The sequence below is a fragment of the Phyllobates terribilis genome, unplaced genomic scaffold (genome assembly GCF_046119375.1).
Source record: "Phyllobates terribilis strain yellow unplaced genomic scaffold, ASM4611937v1 Scaffold_11__3_contigs__length_659146591, whole genome shotgun sequence".
NCBI lineage: Eukaryota > Metazoa > Chordata > Amphibia > Anura > Dendrobatidae > Phyllobates > Phyllobates terribilis.
This window is the reverse complement of record NW_027362771.1, coordinates 503,309,857-503,329,293: the sequence shown is the minus strand read 5'-3', so window position 1 is coordinate 503,329,293 and position 19,437 is coordinate 503,309,857. Positions and strand designations below refer to the sequence as shown.

Below are 19,437 nucleotides of genomic sequence, written 5' to 3'. Positions count from 1 at the left end.
GACAGCCATTTTCAGGTCTCTCCAGAGATGCCCAATTGGGTTTAGGCCAGGGCTCTGGCTGGGCCAGTCAAGAATGGTCACTGAGTTGTTCTGAAGCCACTCCTTTGATATTTTAGCTGTGTGCTTGGGGTCATTGTCTTGTTGGAAGGTGAACCTTCGGGCAAGTCTGAGGTCAAGAGCACTCTGGAAGAGGTTTTCATCCAGGATATCTCTGTACTTGGCCGCATTCATGTTTCCTTCAATTGCAACCAGTCGTCCTGTCCCTACAGCTGAAAAACACCCCCATAGCATGATGCTGCCACCACCATGTTTCACTGTTGGGATTGTATTGGGCAGGTGATGAGCAGTGCCTGGTTTTCTCCACACATACCGCTTAGAATTATCACCAAAAAGTTCTATCTTCATCTCATCAGACCAGAGAATCTTATTTCTCATAGTCTGGGAGTCCTTCATGTGTTTTTGAGCAAACTCTATGCATGCTTTCATATGTCTTGCACTGAGGAGAGGCTTCCGTTGGGCCACTCTGGCACAAAGGCCTGACAGGTGGAGGGCTGCAGTGATAGTTGACTTTGTGGAACTTTCTCCCATCTCCCTACTACATCTCTGGAGCTCAGCCACAGTGATCTTGGGGTTCTTATTTGCCTCTCTCACCAAGGCTCTTCTCCCACGATTGCTCAGTTTGACTGGATGGCCAGGTCTAGGAAGACTTCATGTGGTCCCAAACTTCTTCCATTTAAGGATTATGGAGGCCACTGTGCTCTTAGGAACCTTGAGTAATGCAGAAATTCTTTTGTAACTTTGGACAGATTTGTGCCTTGCCACAATTCTGTCTCTGAGCTCCTTGGGCAGTTCCTTTGAGCTCATGATTCTCATTTGGTCTGACATGCACTGTGAGTTGTGAGGTCTTATATAGACATGTGTGTGCCTTTCCAAATCAACTATCAGTTTAATTAAACACAGCTAGACTCCAATGAATGAGTAGAACTATCTCAAGGAGGATCACAAGGAATTGGATAGCATGTGACTTAAATATGAGTGTCTGAGGAAAGGGTCTGAATACTTATGACAAAACTGGTGTAACTGATCCAGGTTTGTAGGTCGCCTTGCTCGCACCTGCCCTTTCAGCTTTTCCCATAAATTTTCAATAGGATTGAGATCATGGCTTTGTGATGGCCACTCCAAAACATTGACTTTGTTATCCTTAAGCCACTTTGTTACCATTTTGGCAGTATGCTTTGGGTCATTGTCCATTTGAAAGACCCATTTCCGCCCAAGCTTTAACTTCCTGGCTGATGTCTTGAGATGTTGCTTCAGTATTGTCACATAATCTTATTTTCTCATGATGCCATCTATTTTGTGAATGCACCAGTCCCTCGTGCAGCAAAACAACCCCACAACATGAAGCTGCCACCCCCGTGTTTCACAATTGGGATGGTGTTCTTAGGCTTCCAAGCTTCGCCCTTTTTCCTCCAAACCTAACTTTGGTCATTATGCCCACAAAGTTAAATTTTAGTTTCATCAGACCACAGGACATGTCTCCAAAAATTAAGGTCTGTGTTCCTGCGTGCATTTGCAAACATTAATCTGGCTTTTTTATGTTTCTTTTTGGAGTAATGGCTTCTTCCTGGCAGAGTGGCCTTTCAGCCCAAGTTGATATAGTACTCTGAATCTGAATCTGTGAGTAGGATCAACCCCTCTAAGAGTCTATATGGGATGTACACACGTGATCAAAATTGTTGGCACCCCTCGTTTAATGAAAGAAAAACCACAATGGTCACAGAGATAACTTGAATCTGACAAAAGGAATAATAAAGTAAAAATATTTGAAAATGAACAAATGAAAGTCAGACATTGCTTTTCAACCCTGCTTCCACAGAATTAAAAAAAAAAAAAAAACTCATGAAATAGGCCTGGACAGAAATGATGGTACTCTTAATATTTTGTTGAACAACCTTTTGAGGCAATCACTGCAATCAAACGATTCATGTAACTGTCAATGAGACTTCTGCACCTCTCGACAGGTATTCTGGCCGACTCCTCATGAGCAAACTGCTCCAGTTTTCTTGTGTTTGAAGGTTGCCCTTTCCAGACGGCATGTTTCAGCTCTTTCCAAAGATGCTCAATAGGTCAGGGCTCATAGAATGCCACTTCAGAATATTCCAATGTTTTCCTCTTAGCCATTCTCGGGTGTTTTTAGCTGTGTGTTTTGGGTCATTATCCTGTTGCAAGTCCCATGACCTGCTACTGAGACCAAGCTTTCTGACAATGGGCAGCACATTTCTCTCTAGAATCTCTTGATAGTCTTAAAATTTCATTGTACCCTGCACATATTCAAGCTACCCTGTGGCAGATGCAACAAAGCAGCCCCAGAACATAACAGAGCCTCCTCCATGTTTCACAGTAGGGACAGTGTTCTTTTCTTGATATGCTTAAATTTTCTGTCAGTGAACATAGAGCTGATGTGCCTTGCCAAAAACTTCCATTTTTGTCTCATCTGTTCATAGGATATTCTCCCAGAAGCTTTGTGGCTTGTCAACATAGAGTTTGGCAAATTCTGGTCTGGCTTTTTTATGATTTTTTTCAACAATGGTGCTCTCCTTAGTTGTCTCCCATGAAGTCCACTTTGGATCAAACAACGACGGATGGTGCGATCTGACACTGATGTTCCTTGAGCTTGAAGTTCACTTTTAATCTCTTTAGAAGTTTTCCTGGGCCCTTTTGTTACCATTCGTATTTTCCATCTCTTTTAATTTGTCATCAATTTTCCTCCTGCGGCCACGTCCAGGGAGGTTGGCTACAGTCCCATGGATCTTAAATTTCTGAATAGTATGTGCAACTGTAGTCACAGGAACATCAAGCTGCTTGGAGATGGTCTTATAACCTTTACCTTTAACATGCTTGTCTATAATTTTCTTTCTAATCTCCTGAGACAACTCTTTCCTTTGTTTTCTCTGGTCCATGTTGAGTGTGGTACACATCATGTCACCAAACAGCACAGTGAGTATCTGTAGCCCTATATACAGGCCCACTGACTGATTAAAAGATTGTAGACACCTGTGATGCTAATTAGTGGACACAACTTGATTAAACATGTCCCTTTTGTCACATTATTTTCAGGAGTACCATCATTTCTGTCCAGGCCTATTTCATGAGTTTAATTTTTTTTAAATTCTGTGGAAGCAGGGTTGAAAAGCAATGGCTGACTTTCATTTGTTCATTTTCATAGATTTTTAATTTATTATTACTTTTGTCAGATTCAAGTTATTTCTGTGACCATTGTGAGTTTTCTTTCATTAAACGAGGGGTACCAACAATTTTTACCACGTGTGTAGGTCATGGGAAGCTGAATACAATGATACCTTGATATCTGCAATCCTTATTATAGAGAAATTCTATCATTAGGGGATAATTTGTTTTCTATGGAAATAATCCTTTAATTCATTGTTTTAGCAGAAAATCTATTTGGCACAACACATACAGCGTGTACTTACCTGCAGACCTTGCTTGCTTTGGTGCGATATATCTGATAAAGGAGTTCTTGGTCACTGGTCCACTATCTACACTTCCTCCATAGCCGCTCTGGTTGCAGTACGGTGGGGCCCAGTTCACATCACAGTGACAATTCTTCATGTTATTGCACACCTGAACCAACATGTTATGTAATCTATTAAACCTAATATGCTTAACCTTATCTTGACTGTCATTGTCATCTCCTGAAATATTTTGACTATATCAGACACCTGTAAGGATATCTTCCTGGCTCCTACCTTTCCACGAAGAGGCATCTAGGAGATGACTAAATGGAGATGTGACCTTACATGAACAAGACCCTTTCAATTCAAGTCAATGAGCGTTAAGGGGGTTTTCCACTAACAAAGTTCACTTTAATCAATAGATCTTGGAATAATAATAATTTTCCACAATTGGATGTATTTAAATAAAATGTTCCTGTGCTGAGATAATCTTATAAATGTGCCCCTGCTGTGTACTGTGTAATGGCTGTGTCTGACCGTGCGGACATCTAATTGTAGTTTGTTTGTGGAACAACCCCTTTAAAGAAACAACCAAACACCTTGCCTTGCCCACCGATCTGACAAGTGAGGCATTTCTTTTAAGTGCGAATATGTTAAAGCAGCAAAATCCTTTTAACATAAGTCTATTTCATTAAATAGGTTGTCTCATCGTAAATGATTACATTTGGAAAGTGCATATAAAAATACTTCTCGTTTCCTTACAGTGTGGTGAAGAGGGGAATTCTGCACAAGTTCTCACCACTAAGGCCTTATTCAGACCGCCTTTTTCCATTAAAAACATAAAGGTTACGTTGGTGCACTGCCAATGACGTTGGTGAGGATACGGTAGTTGAAAAAATGTAAACCTTTTATTTAGGATTCAAAATCACAAACCGGATTTCGGCTCCGGACCTGAGCCTTCATCAGGTGTACAAGGCTCTGGTTTGGAACCTTTTCTCTTTAGCATACAAGAAAAAATGTACTATTTTTTATCAGTGTCCTGGATCAGATGTTCATCATTGTCTGGTTTGTGTAGCTGTTACCATCAATGGGATATGTGATTTTCTCATATGAAAAAAATAAACAAATATATTTTCCAAACTGCTCCTACCCATAAAATGTTAAAAAACAGACAGCACTCAGATAAAACACACATGACAGCAGTTTGTTCTCGGACCCATTGACCTGAATGGTCAATTTTGATCCATGAATCAGATCAAAATCAGGAATATCTCTGTTTTTTTTTGGACTATTGGTCCACAAAACATGGACATGTGAACAGCCCCATAGAATGTAATGGATACACGTTTTATCCGTGAAAAAACACAGATAGAACAAATATGGGAAAAACTGTCATCTGAATGAGGTCTGAGACTCAAAGAAGATTTGCCCAGACAAGAATGGCCTGATTTCTGTAAAGGAGCAATAGCAGCCACATGGTCTGCTGGTACACACGGGCTCTGTACTCACCCCTTTTCCGTCACACTTCTGTTTGTCACAGTCGTATTCTAGTATTGATAAATCCACACATTTTCTATCCATGCAAATCTTAAAAATAAAAAAAAAAAGGTCACTGAGTTTAACCCCTTTACCCCCGAGGGTGGTTTGCACATTAAGGACCGGGGCCAATTTTTACAATTCTGACCACAGTCACTATGAGGTAGTTACTCTGGAACGCTTCAATGAATCCCACTGATTCTGAGATAGTTTTTTCGTGACATATTGTACTTCATGATATTGGTAACATTTATTCGATATGAATTGCGTTTATTTGTGAAAAAATACGGAAATTTGGCGAAAATTTGGCAATTTTCAAACTTTGAATTTTCATCCCCTTAAATCAGAGAGTTATGTCACACAAAATAGTTAAAAATAACATTTCCCACATGTCTGCTTTACATCAGCACAATTTTGGAACCAACATTTTTTTTTGTTAGGAAGCTATAAGGGTTAAAAGTTGACCAGCGATTTCTCATATTTCCAACAAAATACATTTTTTAGGGACCACATCACATTTGAAGCCACTTTGAGGGGCCTTTATGATAGAAAATACCCAAAAGTCACACCATTATAAAAAATGCACCCCCCAAGGTGCTCAGAATCACACTCAAGAAGTTTATTAACCCTTTAGGTGCTTCACAGGAATTTTTGGAATGTAGAAGAAAAAAATGAACATTTTACTTTTTTCACAAAAATGTTACTTTAGACCCCAATTTTTTTATTTTCGCAAGTGTATCAGGAAAAAATGGACCCCAAAATTTGTTGTGCAATTCCTCCTGAGCATGCAGATACCCCATATGTGGGGGAAAACCACTGTTTGGACACACGTCAGGGTTCGGAAGGAAAGGAGTACCATTTGACTTTTTGAATGTAAAATTTGCTTGAATAATTAGCGGACGCCATGCTGCGTTTGGAGAGCCCCTGATGTGCCTAAACAGTGGAAAACCCCCACAAGTGACACCATTTTGGAATTAGACCCCTCAGGGAATTTATCTATATGTGTGATGAGCACCTTGAACCCCCAGGTACTTCAATGAAGTTTATAACATTGAGCCGTATAAATAAAATTTTCACATTTTTCCCACAAATGTTTTTCAGCCCCCAATTTTGCATTTTCATAAGGGTAACAGAAGAAATTGCACCATGCAATTTGTTTTGCAATTTCTCCTGAGTAAGCCGATACCCCATATGTGGGGGAAAACCGCTGTTTGGGCGCACGGCAGGGTTCGGAAGGGAAGGAGCGCCATTTCACTTTTTTAATGTAAAATTTGCTTGAATAATTAGCGGATGCCATGTTGTGTTTGGGGAGCCCCTGATGTGCCTAAACAGTGGAAACCCCCCACAAGTGACACCATTTTGGAAACTAGACACCTCAGGGAACTTATGTAGATGTGTGGTGAGCACCCTGAACCCCCAAGTGCTTCACAGAAGTTTATAACATGGTGCCGTGAAAATAAGAAAAATCTAACTTTTTCCACAAAAATTATGTTTTAGCCCCAAATTTTTTATTTTCACAAGGGTAAGAGGAGAAAATGGACCCCAAAAACTTTTGTGCAATTTCTCCTGAGTACGCCGATACTCCATATGTGGGCAAAATACAGTGTTTGGGCGCACGGCAAGGTTCAGAAGGGAACGAGCACTGTGTGAATTTTTGAACGCAAAATTGGCTGGAATTGAGAGCGGACGCCATGTCGCGTTTGGAGAGTCCTTGATGTGCCTAAATAGTGGAAACCCCCCACAAGTGACCCCATTTTAGAAAATAGACCCCTCAAGGATTTTATCAAGGGGTGTAGTGAACATTTTGAACTCAGAGGTACGACACAGAATTTGATAACATTAGGTCATCATATTGAATAAGTTGTCATTAGTCTTGCGTGCAAGTGCTCGCTACTTGAGTTTGCATCGGGTACTCAGGTATGCACCAAGTATTGCAGGTGCTCAAATGACATGCTCGAGTCCCTGCCCAGCATGTTTCACGGTTATTAGACACCCAAAAAAAACATGCGGGGATCGCTCGTGCATGGCAGGCAATCCCTGCGAGGTTTTTTTTGGCTGTATAACAGCTGCAAAACATATGGGGCGGAGACTCGAGCATGTCACTCGAGCACCCTCGATACTCCGTGCATACCCAGACACCCGATGCAAACTCAAGTAGCGAGCACTTACGCTCAACACTATTCGCCATATCTTCGTCATTTTTTTTCTTTACTTTTGAAAAAATCCCAGCCACAACACAACCTTAACGCCAACCCTAGCACAACCCTAACCCTAGCACAACCCTAGCCCTACCCTAAACCTGGCCTAACCCTTGCCCAACCCTAACTCTAGCCAAACCCTGACTCTAGCCCAACCCTAACCCTCGCCCAATCCTAACCCTAGCACAACCCTAACCCTAGCACAACCCTAACCCTAGAGCAACCCTAACCCTAGAGTTTATTTTTTACGCCTTTCTTCGTGCAGTAGAAGTGATTAGACGACTTTATTCTTCGGGTCGGTGCGATTACAGCGTTACCAGATTCATATAGTTTTTTTATGTTTGACAGCTGTCACACACTAAAAAAACCCTTTTTTTTGCAAAGACTAGTTTTTGCATCGCCATATTTTGAGAGCTATAATTTTTCCATATTTCGGCCGACAGAGTCATGTGACGGCTTGTTTTTTGCGGGACAAGTTGACGTTTTTATTGGTACCATTTTCAGGCACGTGACATTTTTTCATCCTTTTCTATTCCGATTTTTGGGAGGCAGAATAAACAAAAATCAACAATTCAGGAATTGCGTCTTTGGGTTTTTTTTTATGCCGCTCCACGTGTCGTAAAATTAATTAAGGCAGTGTTATTCTTTGGGTCAGTACGTTTACAGCGGTACAATATTTATATTTTTTTTATGTTTTGGCACTTTTACACAATAAAAACTACTTTATAGAAAAAATAATTTTTTTTTGCATCGCTTTATTCTGAGAGCTATAACTTTTTTATTTTTCAGCTGATACAGCTGTATGGTGGCTTGTTTTTTTGCGGGACAAGATGACGTTTTTTGCGGTACCATTTGTATTTACTTTTGTCTTTTTCATCGCGTTTTATTCCATTTTTTGTTCGGCGGTATGATGTTTTTTGTTTAGTTTTTTATTTTTTACCGTTTTCACTAAAGGGGTTAACTAGTGGGACATTTTTATAGGTCAGGTCGTTACGGACGCGGCGATACCAAATATGTGTACTTTTATTGTTTTTTTTTCATTATAATATTTATTTATGGGTACAGTATATTTTTATTTTTTTGGATTATTTTTTCATTTTTTTTTTTATATTTTTACAATTTTTTTTGTTCACTTTCTGAGACTTTTTTTTAACTTTTACACTTTGTCCCACTATGTGACTTTCATTTTTTGGAGTCTGATCGCTTGCACAGCATAAGGATGAAGCATCATAACCTATGCTGTGCAGGTTGCAGCCCCTGCACACACAAGCTAACTAGATTGTGCACTGAGCACGATCTACAGGTGCATCTCACTAAATTAGAATATCATCAAAACGTTAATTTATTTCAGTTCTTCAATACAAAAAGTGAATCTCATATATTATATAGAGTCATTACAAACAGAGTGATCTATTTCAAGTGTTTATTTCTGTTAATGTTGATGATTATGGCTTACAGCCAATGAAAACACAAAAGCCATTATCTCAGTAAATTAGAATACTTTATAACAACAGCTTGAAAAATTATTTTAACCCCTTAAACCCCGAGGGTGGTTTGCACGTTAATGACCAGGCCAATTTTTACAATTCTGACCACTGTCACTTTATGAGGTAATTACTCTGGAACGCTTCAACGGATCCCTCTGATTCTGAGATTGTTTTTTCGTGACATATTGTACTTCATGATTGTGGTAAAATTTCTTTGATATCACTTGCGTTTATTTGTGAAAAAAATGGAAAGTTGGCGAAAATTTTGAAAATTTTGCAATTTTCAAAATTTGAATTTTTATGCCCTTAAATCAGAGAGATATGTTACACAAAATACTTAATAAATAACATTTCCCACATGTGTACTTTTCATCAGCACAATTTTAGAACCAAAATTTTTTTTTGTTAGGGAGCTATAAGGGTTAAAAGTTGACCAGCGATTTCTCATTTTTCCAACAAAATTTACAAAACCATTTTTTTAGGGACCACATCACATTTGAAGTCACTTTGAGAGGTCTTGCTGACAGAAAATACCCAAAAGTGACACCATTCTAAAATATGCACCCCTCAAGGTGCTCAAAACCACATTCAAGAACTTTATTAACCCTTCAGGTGCTTCACAGGAAGTTTTTGAATGTGGAAGAAAAAAATGAACATTTAACTTTTTTCACAAAAATGTTACTTTAGACCCAATTTTTTTTATTTTCACAGGGGTAACAAGAAAAAATGGACCCCAAAATTTGTTGTGCAATTTCCCCTGGGCACGCAGATACCCCATATGTGGGGAAAAATCACTGTTTGGGCGCACGGCAGGGCTCGGAAGGGAAGGAGCGCCATTTGACTTTTTGATTGTAAAATTTGCTTGAATAATTAGCAGACGCCATGTTGCGTTTGGAGAGCTCCTGATGTGCCTAAACATTGGAGCTCCCCACAAGTGACCCCATTTTGGAAACTAGACCCCCCAAGGCATCTATCTAGATGCATAGTGAGCACTTGGAACCCCCAGGTGCTTCACAAATTGATTCGTAAAAATGAAAAAGTATTTTTTTTCTCCACTTTTCATTTTTACGAATCAATTTGTGAAGCACCTGGGGGTTCCAAGTGCTCACTATGCATCTAGATAGGTGCCTTGGGGGGTCTAGTTTCCAAAATGGGGTCACTTGTGGGGGAGCTCCAATGTTTAGGCACACAGGGCTCTCCAAATGCAACATGGTGTCCGCTAACAAATTGAATGGAAAATCGGCTCAAATTGTAATCGGACACCATGTTGCATTTGGAGAGCTCCTGTGTGCCTAAACATTGGAGCTCCCCCACAAGTGACCCCATTTTGGAAACTAGACCCCCCAAGGCACCTATCTAGATGCATAGTGAGCACTTGGAACCCCCAGGTGCTTCACAAATTGATTAGTAAAAATGAAAAAGTGTTTTTTTTTTTCACTTTTTCATTTTTACGAATCAATTTGTGAAGCACCTGAGGGTTCAAAGTGCTCACTATGCATCTAGATAGGTGCCTTGGGTGGTCTAGTTTCCAAAATGGTGTCACTTGTGGGGGAGCTCCAATGTTTAGGCACACAGGGGCTCTCCAAACGCGACATGGCATCCGCTAACAATTTGAGCCGATTTTCCATTCAATTTGTTAGCGGACACCATGTCGCGTTTGGAGAGCCCCTGATGTGCCTAAACAGTGGAGCTCCCCCACAAGTGACCCCATTTTGGAAACTATACCCCTCAAGGATTTTATTAAGGGGTGTAGTGAACATTTTGAACCCAGAGGTATGACACAGAATTTGATAAAATTAGGTCATCATATTGAATAAGTTGTCATTAGTCTTGAGTGCAAGTGCTCGCTACTTGAGTTTGCATCGGGTACTCAGGTATGCACCATGTACTGCGTGTGCTCGAGTGACATGCTCGAGTCCCTGCCCCGCATGTTTCACGGTTATTAGACACCCAAAAAAAAAAAACATGCGGGGATCGCTCGTGCATGGCAGGCAATCCCCACAAAGTTTTTTTGGCCGCGAAGCGTATGGGGCGGAGACTCGAGCATGTCGCTCAAATACCCACGATACTCAATGCATACCAGAGCACCCGATGCAAACTCAAGTAGCGAGCACTTGCTCAACACTAGTCGCCATATCGTCATCTTTTTTTCTTACTTTTGAAAAAAATCCCAACCCCATCACAACCCTAACCCCAAACCCATCCCCAACCCTAGCCCTAACCCTAGCCCAACCCTAACCCGAGAGTTTATTTTTTACGCCGTTCCTCGTGCAGTATAAGTGATTAGACGACCTTATTCTTCGGGTCGGTGAGACTACAGCGATACCAGAATCATATGGGGTTTTTATGACTGACAGCTGTCACACACTAAAAGACGCATTTTTTGTAAAATCTAGTTTTTGCATCGCCATATTTTGAGAGCTATAATTTTTCCAGATTTTGGCAGACAGTCATGTGACGGCTTGTTTTTTGCGGGATGAGTTGACGTTGTTATTGGTGCCATTTTCAGGCATGTGACATTTTTTGATCGCTTTCTATTCCGATTTTTGGGAGGCAGAATAAACAAAAACCAACAATTCAGGAATTGTTTTTTTTGTTTTTTTTTATTCTGTTCCGCGTGTGGTAAAATTGATAAGGCAGCTTTATTCTTCGGGTCAGTACGTTTACAGCGGTACCACATTTATATCGTTTTTCTATGTTTTGCACTTTTACATAATAAAACCAATTTTATAGAAAAAAATATTTTTTAGCATAGCTTTATTCTGAGAGCTATAACTTTTTTATTTTTCGGCTGATGGAGCTGTATGGTGGCTTGTTTTTTGCGGGACGAGATGACGTTTTCAGCGGTACCATTTTTATTTATATTCGTCTTTTTGATCGCGTGTTATTCCATTTTTTGTTTGGCGGTATGGTGATAAAGCATTGTTTTTCGCTTCGTTTTTTTTTTTTTTTACCGTGTTCACTGAAGGGGTTAACTAGTGGGACAGTTTTATAGGTCAGGTCGTTCTGGACGTGGCAATACCAAATATGTGTACTTTTATTGTTTTTTTTATAATAATATTTATTGATGGGTACATTATATTTTTATTTTTGGTGTATTATTTTTTTTATTTTTTTTTTTCACTTTCTGACAGTTTTTATACTTTTTTACTTTGTCCCACTATGGGACTTTCACTTTTTTTATTCTGATCGCCTGCATGGCATAGGAATGGAGCACCATCCCTGTGCCATGCAGGCTGTCAGCGCTGGACAGGGAGAAGATAGTTTGGAGATGCACTGCGCATGTCCAAAAAATCTTCCTGCTGTCTGGTGACCCGGATGTTGTCATGACGACATCGGGTCGTCATGGCAACATCCTGGAAGCCACGGCAGACAGCGCTGGAGACCGGAAGAGGAGGTATCTGCGATCACCTCCCCTTGCCACCGCAATGCTGCGATCGACTTCGATCGCAGCATTGCGGGGGTTAATGTGCCAGGAGAGGTGCGGGACCGCTCCCTGCACATAACCCTGGGTGTCAGCTGTGACAATCAGCTGACACCCGGCGGCGATCGCGCCCGCACAGCCTGTGTGCGCACGCGATCGCGATGACGTACTAATACGGGTCTGGCTCTTAAGTCCCAGGGCACAGACGCGTATTAGTACGTCTAATGTTGTTAAGGGGTTAAAATCCGAAATATTGGCCTACTGAAATGTATGTTCAGTAAATGCACTCAATACTTGGTCGGGGCTCCTTTTGCATCAATTACTGCATCAATGCGGCGTGGCATGGAGGCGATCAGCCTGTGGCACTGCTGAGGTTTTATGGAAGCCCAGGTTGCTTTGATAGCAGCCTTCAGCTCTCTGCATTGTTGGGTCTGGAGTCTCTCATCTTCCTCTTGACAATACCCCATAGATTCTCTATGGGGTTAAGGTCAGGCGAGTTTGCTGGCCAATCAAGCACAGTGATACTGTTGTTTTCAAACCAGGTATTGGTACTTTTGGCTTTGTGGACAGGGGCCAAGTCCTGCTGGAGATTGAAATTTCCATCTCCAAAAAGCTTGTCGGCAGAGGGAAGCATTAAGTGCTCTAAAATTTCCTGGTAGACGGCTGCGCTGACTTTGGTCTTGATAAAACACAGTGGACCTACACCAGCAGATGACATGGCTCCCCAAACCATCACTGATTGTGGAAACTTCACACTACACTTCAAGCAGCTTGGATTGTGTCTTCTCCACTCTTCCTCCAGACTCTGGGACCTTGATTTCCAAATGAAAATTGGAACTCTGGGACCTTGTGTAGTATGTCAATGACTGCCTTCTGGACATCTGTCAAGTCAGCAGTCTTCCCCATGATTGTGGAGCCTACTGAAACAGACTAAGGGACCTTTTTAAATGCTTAGAAAGCCTTTGCAGGTGTTTTTGTTAATTATTCTAATTTACTGAGATAATGACTTTTGTGTTTTCATTGGCTGTAAGCCATAATCATCAACATTAACAGAAAGAAACACTTGAAATAGATCACTCTGTTTGTAATGACTCTATATAATATATCAGTTTCACTTTTTGGATTGAAGAACTGAAATTAATTAACTTTTTGATGATATTCTAATTTTGTGAGATGCATCTGTACCTATCTTGCTGATGCCTGGTGACCCGGATGTCATCATCACCATGGCAACTATCCGGACCCGGCATACACATCACGGGATGCCGGGTAGAGGTAAGAGGGGGCGCTCTCACTGGTGCTTGCCCTCGAAATGCTGCGTTCGACTTCAATCTTAGCATTTCGGGGGTTAATGTGCCGGGAGCAGTGCGGGACCGCTCCTAGCACATAGTACCGGGTGTCAGCTGTGACAATCAGCTGACACCCGGTGGCGATCGCGCCCGCACAGCTTGTGTGTGGGCACAATCACCAGGGCGTATTATTACATATCTGGCCCAAAAGGCCCAGGGCACAGATACGTACTAATATGCCCCGCGTCAGAAAGGGGTTAATATTATAGAAGCACATTTTGCAAGAATGGAAACATAATAAAGATAATATTAGAAATCAATTCCTAATTAGCAAATAACGCTCGCTTTATCTAGGGAGGCACAAAGTTAACAGGGGCGGAAAAATATGTCAAAACACCAAAACAGTTCATGATAAAATATATATATTTTTTTAGAAGTTACATTTGCTGACTAGAGAACTAATGTTAAATAGGTTGTTCACTAACCAGTCATCCATGGTGATGTGTTGGCCACTCTTCCAGCTGGACCACAATAAAAGGCATGCAATCTGTGGAGCTGCCTCTAGGCTTTTTTGGATTGATATCCTTAACCCACATTCACATGTTCAGCATTTGGTCAGTATTTTACATCAGTATTTGTAAGCCAAAACCAGGAGTGGACAAAAAATGCAAAAGTGGTGCACGTGTTTCTATTAAAATTTTCCTCTGATTCTTTGTACTGTTATCGTCAGTGATGTCTTAGTCCTAATACCCTAACAAAAGGGGCGTCACTGTCACTATTGGGTCCATGACTGTCTTCACTCTCTAGGCAACACAAGACGTCACACAGGCCCTAACAGGGGTCGACAATACTACCCGTTAGGCCGTAAGTCCCAGATTGATGAGTCACATTTCACTCCCGCCCTGTTGGCTGCCTTCGTTCCCTGAAGCACGGCCCCGGTCCCCACTTTGTATCGAACGTCTACACTGGAAGTGTCGGCTCACACGAATGCCCCTCTGCTGTGTCTGGTCATCTCTCTCTGGGCCCTGACCTTGCTCACTCGGCTTGGATCTCCCAGCTCCTGCCTCTTGCCTCCGTTTCTTGTCACCTGGCTCCAATCTCCTGGTTCCTTCACTTGGATCTGGTCTCTCAATTCCTTCACTCGGATCGGGTGTCTCAGTTCTTTTTGCTCAGGCCTGGTCACTTCCAACTCCAGGTCCAGGTGTTGATACCTCCTCTTGACTTCCCTCCCTCTAATTATTAAATGCACCACAGCTGTCACCTGACCTTGTGTCTCCTCCAATCTCTCCCCCTCAGCAACCGTGTATTTAATTTTGAAGTTCCTGCTTATGCAGCTCTTGCTATTTTCTTTTATCCTTCGATATTTGACCAGTAGATGGCGGTGCCTGCCTGCATACACCCCAGTGGGAATCTCTCAACTGTCCACCTCCTTACACTATTCCTGTGGCTTACAAATACGGAGGTAAAATACTAAGCAAATTCTCAATTTGTGAACGTGGCCTAAAGTGTATCCTGAAGAAAAATATTTGAGATGAAATAAGGATAAAGGGACTGATTCATCAAGAGTGGCATAGTGCAAAGTCGCACTATGCCAGTCTTGAAGGCGTACAGGAGGCGCCGAATTCATTAAGAGGCATACGCCTCTGTGCGCTATAGAAGAAATGCTACTCCAAGCAAAGAGTAGCATTTCATTTGATTAATTTGACAGGCGGCTTGGTCACATCCACTGTCCTGCCCCGCCCCAACTCGGTTGTGAAAACGCTAAAAGTCGCAAAACTTGCACAACTCCACATTCTGCAAAAAGTTAGCAAATTTTCAAAGCTTTTACTCCAGTTTTCTGGCCATAAAAGCTTAGATGAATCGGCCACAATGTCTTTCAGGATAAGGTGTGGTGCAAATAATTATTTAGGTAATAACAAATATTAAACAAAAATATCTAATTTAATCTCAATTACTAACACTAATGGCACAATCGCTGAAACCCTCCTCCCTGCACACGTGCTACGGAGCCTGTGCTTTCGATTGAATCTGTACAGCGCTCTCTGTTGGCGCTCAGGGCCGAGCTGTGAGCTCCAATCTGCTGACATGTGCACCTGGAGGATGGGATTTCAGTGATCAGGGAGGGTCTCAGCACCCTGACTCCCACCGATCTGATTGTAATTATAAGGGCACTGAAATATGAAAAACCATATAAAAGTTTAGTTACTCTTTTATGAGTCAACAAGCTTTGGCCAAACAAAAAGAGTTAATTCAATTTTTAATAATTTGTCTAGTTTTCAATTTTCATTTTCAAATAACTTTTTCAGACATACTGGATCTTTAGATGGTCACTAATGTGGCTTCTTTAAAAGTACCTTTCCTTTGTCACATAATGCCCCATTTGGCACAGCACTTTTGTCATAGAATCCTTTATGGTGGAATTCGAGACCCCAGCACAGTAAGTCTCCAACAGGGGTAGTCACATAGGAGGCCAGTTTGTGATGATTGAGGTTATTGCTCACATTGTAGCACTGAATCTGTCCACACATTACATCCCTGCGAGCAAAAACAATCTAAAATTAGGGTCATACAGTGCTGGCCAAAAGTATTGGCATCCCTGCAATTCTGTCAGATAATACTCAGTTTCTTCCTGAAAATGATTGCAATCACAAATTCTTTGGTATTATTCTCTTCATTTAATTTGCTTGCAAGGAAAAAACACAAAAGAGAATGAAGCAAAAAACAAATCATTGATCATTTCACACAAAACTCCAAAAAAGTGCCGGACAAAAGTATTGGCACCCTCAGCCTAATACTTGGTTGCACAACCTTTAGCCAAAATAACTGTGAACAACCGCTTCCGGTAACCATCAATGAGTTTCTTACAATGCTCTGCTGGAATTGTAGACCATTCTTCCTTGGCAAACTGCTCCAGGTCCCTGATATTTGAAGGGTGCCTTCTCCAAACTGCCATTTTGAGATCTCTCCACAGGTGTTCTATGGGATTTAGGTCTGGACTCATTGCTGGCCACCTTAGAAGTCTCCAGTGCTTTCTCTAAAACCATTTTATAGTGCTTTTGGAAGTGTGTTTTGGGTCATTGTCCTGCTCTAAGACCCATGACCTCTGAGGGAGACCCAGCTTTCTCACACTGGGCCCTACATTATGCTGTAAAATTTGTTGGTAGTCTTCAGACTTCATAATGCCATGCACACGGTCAAGCAGTCCAGTGCCAGAGGCAGCAAAGCAACCCCAAAACATCAGGGAACCTCCGCCATGTTTGACTGTAGGGACCGTGTTCTTTTCTTTGAATGCCTCTTTTTTTTTCCTGTACACTCTATGTTGATGCTTTTTCCCAAAAAGCTCTACTTTTGTCTCATCTGACTAGAGAACATTCTTCCAAAACGTTTTAGGCTTTCTCAGGTAAGTTTTGGCAAACTCCAGCCTGGCTTTTTTATGTCTTGGGGTAAGAAGTGGGGTCTTCCTGGGTATCCTACCATACAGTCCCTTTTCATTCAGACGTCGACGGATAGTACGGGTTGACACTGTTGTACCCTCGGACTGCAGGGCAGCTTGAACTTGTTTGGATGTTAGTCGAGGTTCTTTATCCACCATCCGCACAATCTTGCGTTGAAATCTCTCGTCAATTTCTCTTTTCCGTCCACATCTAGGGAGGTTAGCCACAGTGCCATGGGCTTTAAACTTCTTGATGACACTGCGCACGGAAGACACAGGAACATTCAGGTATTTGGAGATGGACTTGTAGCCTTGAGATTGCTCATGCTTCCTCACAATTTGGTTTCTCAAGTCCTCAGACAGTTCTTTGGTCTTCTTTCTTTTCGCCATGCTCAATGTGGTACACACAAGGACACAGGACAGAGGTTGAGTCAACTTTAATCCATGTTAACTGGCTGCAAGTGTGATTTAGTTATTGCCAACACCTGTTAGGTGCCACAGGTAAGTTACAGGTGCTGTTAATTACACGAATTAGAAAAGCATCACATGATTTTTCAAAGGGTGCCAATACTTTTGTCCACCCCCATTTTTAGGTTTGGTGTGGAATTATATCCAATTTGGCTTTAGGACAATTCTTTTTGTGTGTTTTTCATTAAAGACAAATTAAATGAAGAGAATAATACCAAAGAATTTGTGATTGCAATCATTTTCAGGAAGAAACTGAGTATTATCTGACAGAATTGCAGGGGTGCCAATACTTTTGGCCAGCACTGTATATGTTCACATTATATTCTAGCTTCACTTTATCAATGTAAATGAAAGCTGTTTCACAGGAAGTACAATTTAAAGTGGTTCTTCTGGAATGGTAAATTAATAAAGAAAATTAGCAAATAACACTCATTTTACTTATGGATGTTACTACTACATCAAATGGCGGCTGTCTTTTTACACTTACAGAAACCTGTTTAGCATGTTAATAGGACAGATGTCTGTGAGCATTTGCAGTAGGAAACTCTGCCCACTTTATGTGTAGGAAGATGTGCTGGCAGAGGATATTCTGATCTAATACTGGAGATAACAGGGTTGCTTAGGTAAGAGGAGGTTGCTCACACTGCTGTCCACCCTGTGTGTGTATCTGATCTAATACTGAAGATACCACAAGTGCTGAGGTGAGAAGAGGGTGTTCACACTGCTGTCCACCCTGTGTATCTGATCTAATACTGAAGATACCATGAGTAATGAGATAAGAAGAGGCTGTTCACACTGCTGTCCACCCTGTGTATCAAATCTAATACTGTAGATACCAGGGGTGCTGAGGTAAGAGAGGCTGCTCACACTGCTGTCCACCCTGTGTATCTGATCTAATACTGGATATACTATGAGTGATGAGGTAAGAAAAGGCTGTTCACACTGCTGTCCGCACTGTGTATCAAATCTAATACTGGAGATACCAGGCTTACTAAGGTAAGAGGAGTCTGCTCACACTGCTGTCCACCCTGTGTGTCTCATCTAATGCTGTAAATTCCAGGGGTGCTGAGGTAAGAAGAGGCTGTTCACTCTGCTGTCTGCCCTGCCCTGTGTATCTGATCTAATACTCGAGATACCAGGGTTGCTGAAGTAAAAGGAGGCTGCTGATCTAATACTGAAGTTACCATGAGTGCTGAAGTAAGAATAGGCTGCTCACATTGCTGTCCGCCCAGTGTATCTGATATAATACTGTAGATGCCAGGGGTACCCCCGGCACAGACTGACAGGCGACCCCAATGCAGAGCCAGTGTCAGTCAGGGCCAGGAGCGCGGTTACAGCCAGCACCGAACCTGCACCGGTGCCGCCCCCGTGACCGAAACCCACCTGCTGCAGAGTAGAATAAAGTTAATTTTCTCCCCACAGCGTTAGGCTAAGTGCAGGCGCCGGGCAGGTTAGTAATGCTATTAACCTGCAGATTGGTGTTTTCTGGAAGATTCCCATTAAGATGGGGTCCACCAACACATATTTCTTGTTCAGGTGTGTTCAACAACCTTGATCTGTCCTTGACCACATAATGGAAGCTAGGCAAATATGCATTTATCTCATGAGCAATGATAACATACTCAATGTTGCACCGAAGCACCTCGCCATTTATGCCACAGTTTCCAAACCTGTCGCCAGCAGTGTTCACTGCCTGAAAGCAGGGAAAAGGAGCCACACTGGCACCTACAAGAGGGAAAATAACATTTATTACTCAACAGTATTAATATAATGCAAATTAACCACAGATTTGTTTTTAAAATCATCTATATTCACTTATAACAGTCTCAGGTCCATTATATATGGGTGGGGTACGCTGTTATGAAAGTTATTAGCAGTCATTGATAGAAAGTACTCCCTATGTATTTTGGCTATAGCTTTACTACTTCTCTGCAGAAATATGACATAAAATGTATAAGGCAGACCTGGGCAAAGTGGGGCCGCAGGCCACATCTGGCCCTGTGGCTGTTCCAGTCCGGTCTCTATATAGGGGGGATGTGTGTGAGCATATGGTATTTAAGGGGGCTATCAGCATACCTAATTCTGCTCAATATTAAGTGATACAATTGATATAAAATAATTAGAATTAA

The 19,437-nt window shown here is 41.6% G+C and overlaps 1 protein-coding gene across 3 annotated transcripts in view; it reads right to left on the bottom strand.

Annotated features, from left to right (window-relative positions):
* The window catches only part of LOC141166659 (disintegrin and metalloproteinase domain-containing protein 9-like), a 62,141-nt gene that overhangs the window by 8,799 nt on the left and 33,905 nt on the right, over positions 1-19,437 (bottom strand). For 2 of the 3 annotated variants that reach the window (XM_073653561.1, XM_073653562.1), the window contains exons 12-15: positions 18,931-19,033; positions 15,762-15,942; positions 4,983-5,060; positions 3,492-3,642 (exon numbers count right to left, since the gene is read on the bottom strand). In XM_073653561.1, coding sequence (XP_073509662.1) covers positions 3,492-3,642; positions 4,983-5,060; positions 15,762-15,942; positions 18,931-19,033 — 513 coding nt within the window. The remainder of the gene's footprint in view (positions 1-3,491; positions 3,643-4,982; positions 5,061-15,761; positions 15,943-18,930; positions 19,034-19,437) is intronic. The other variant, XM_073653563.1, reaches the window with a different exon arrangement.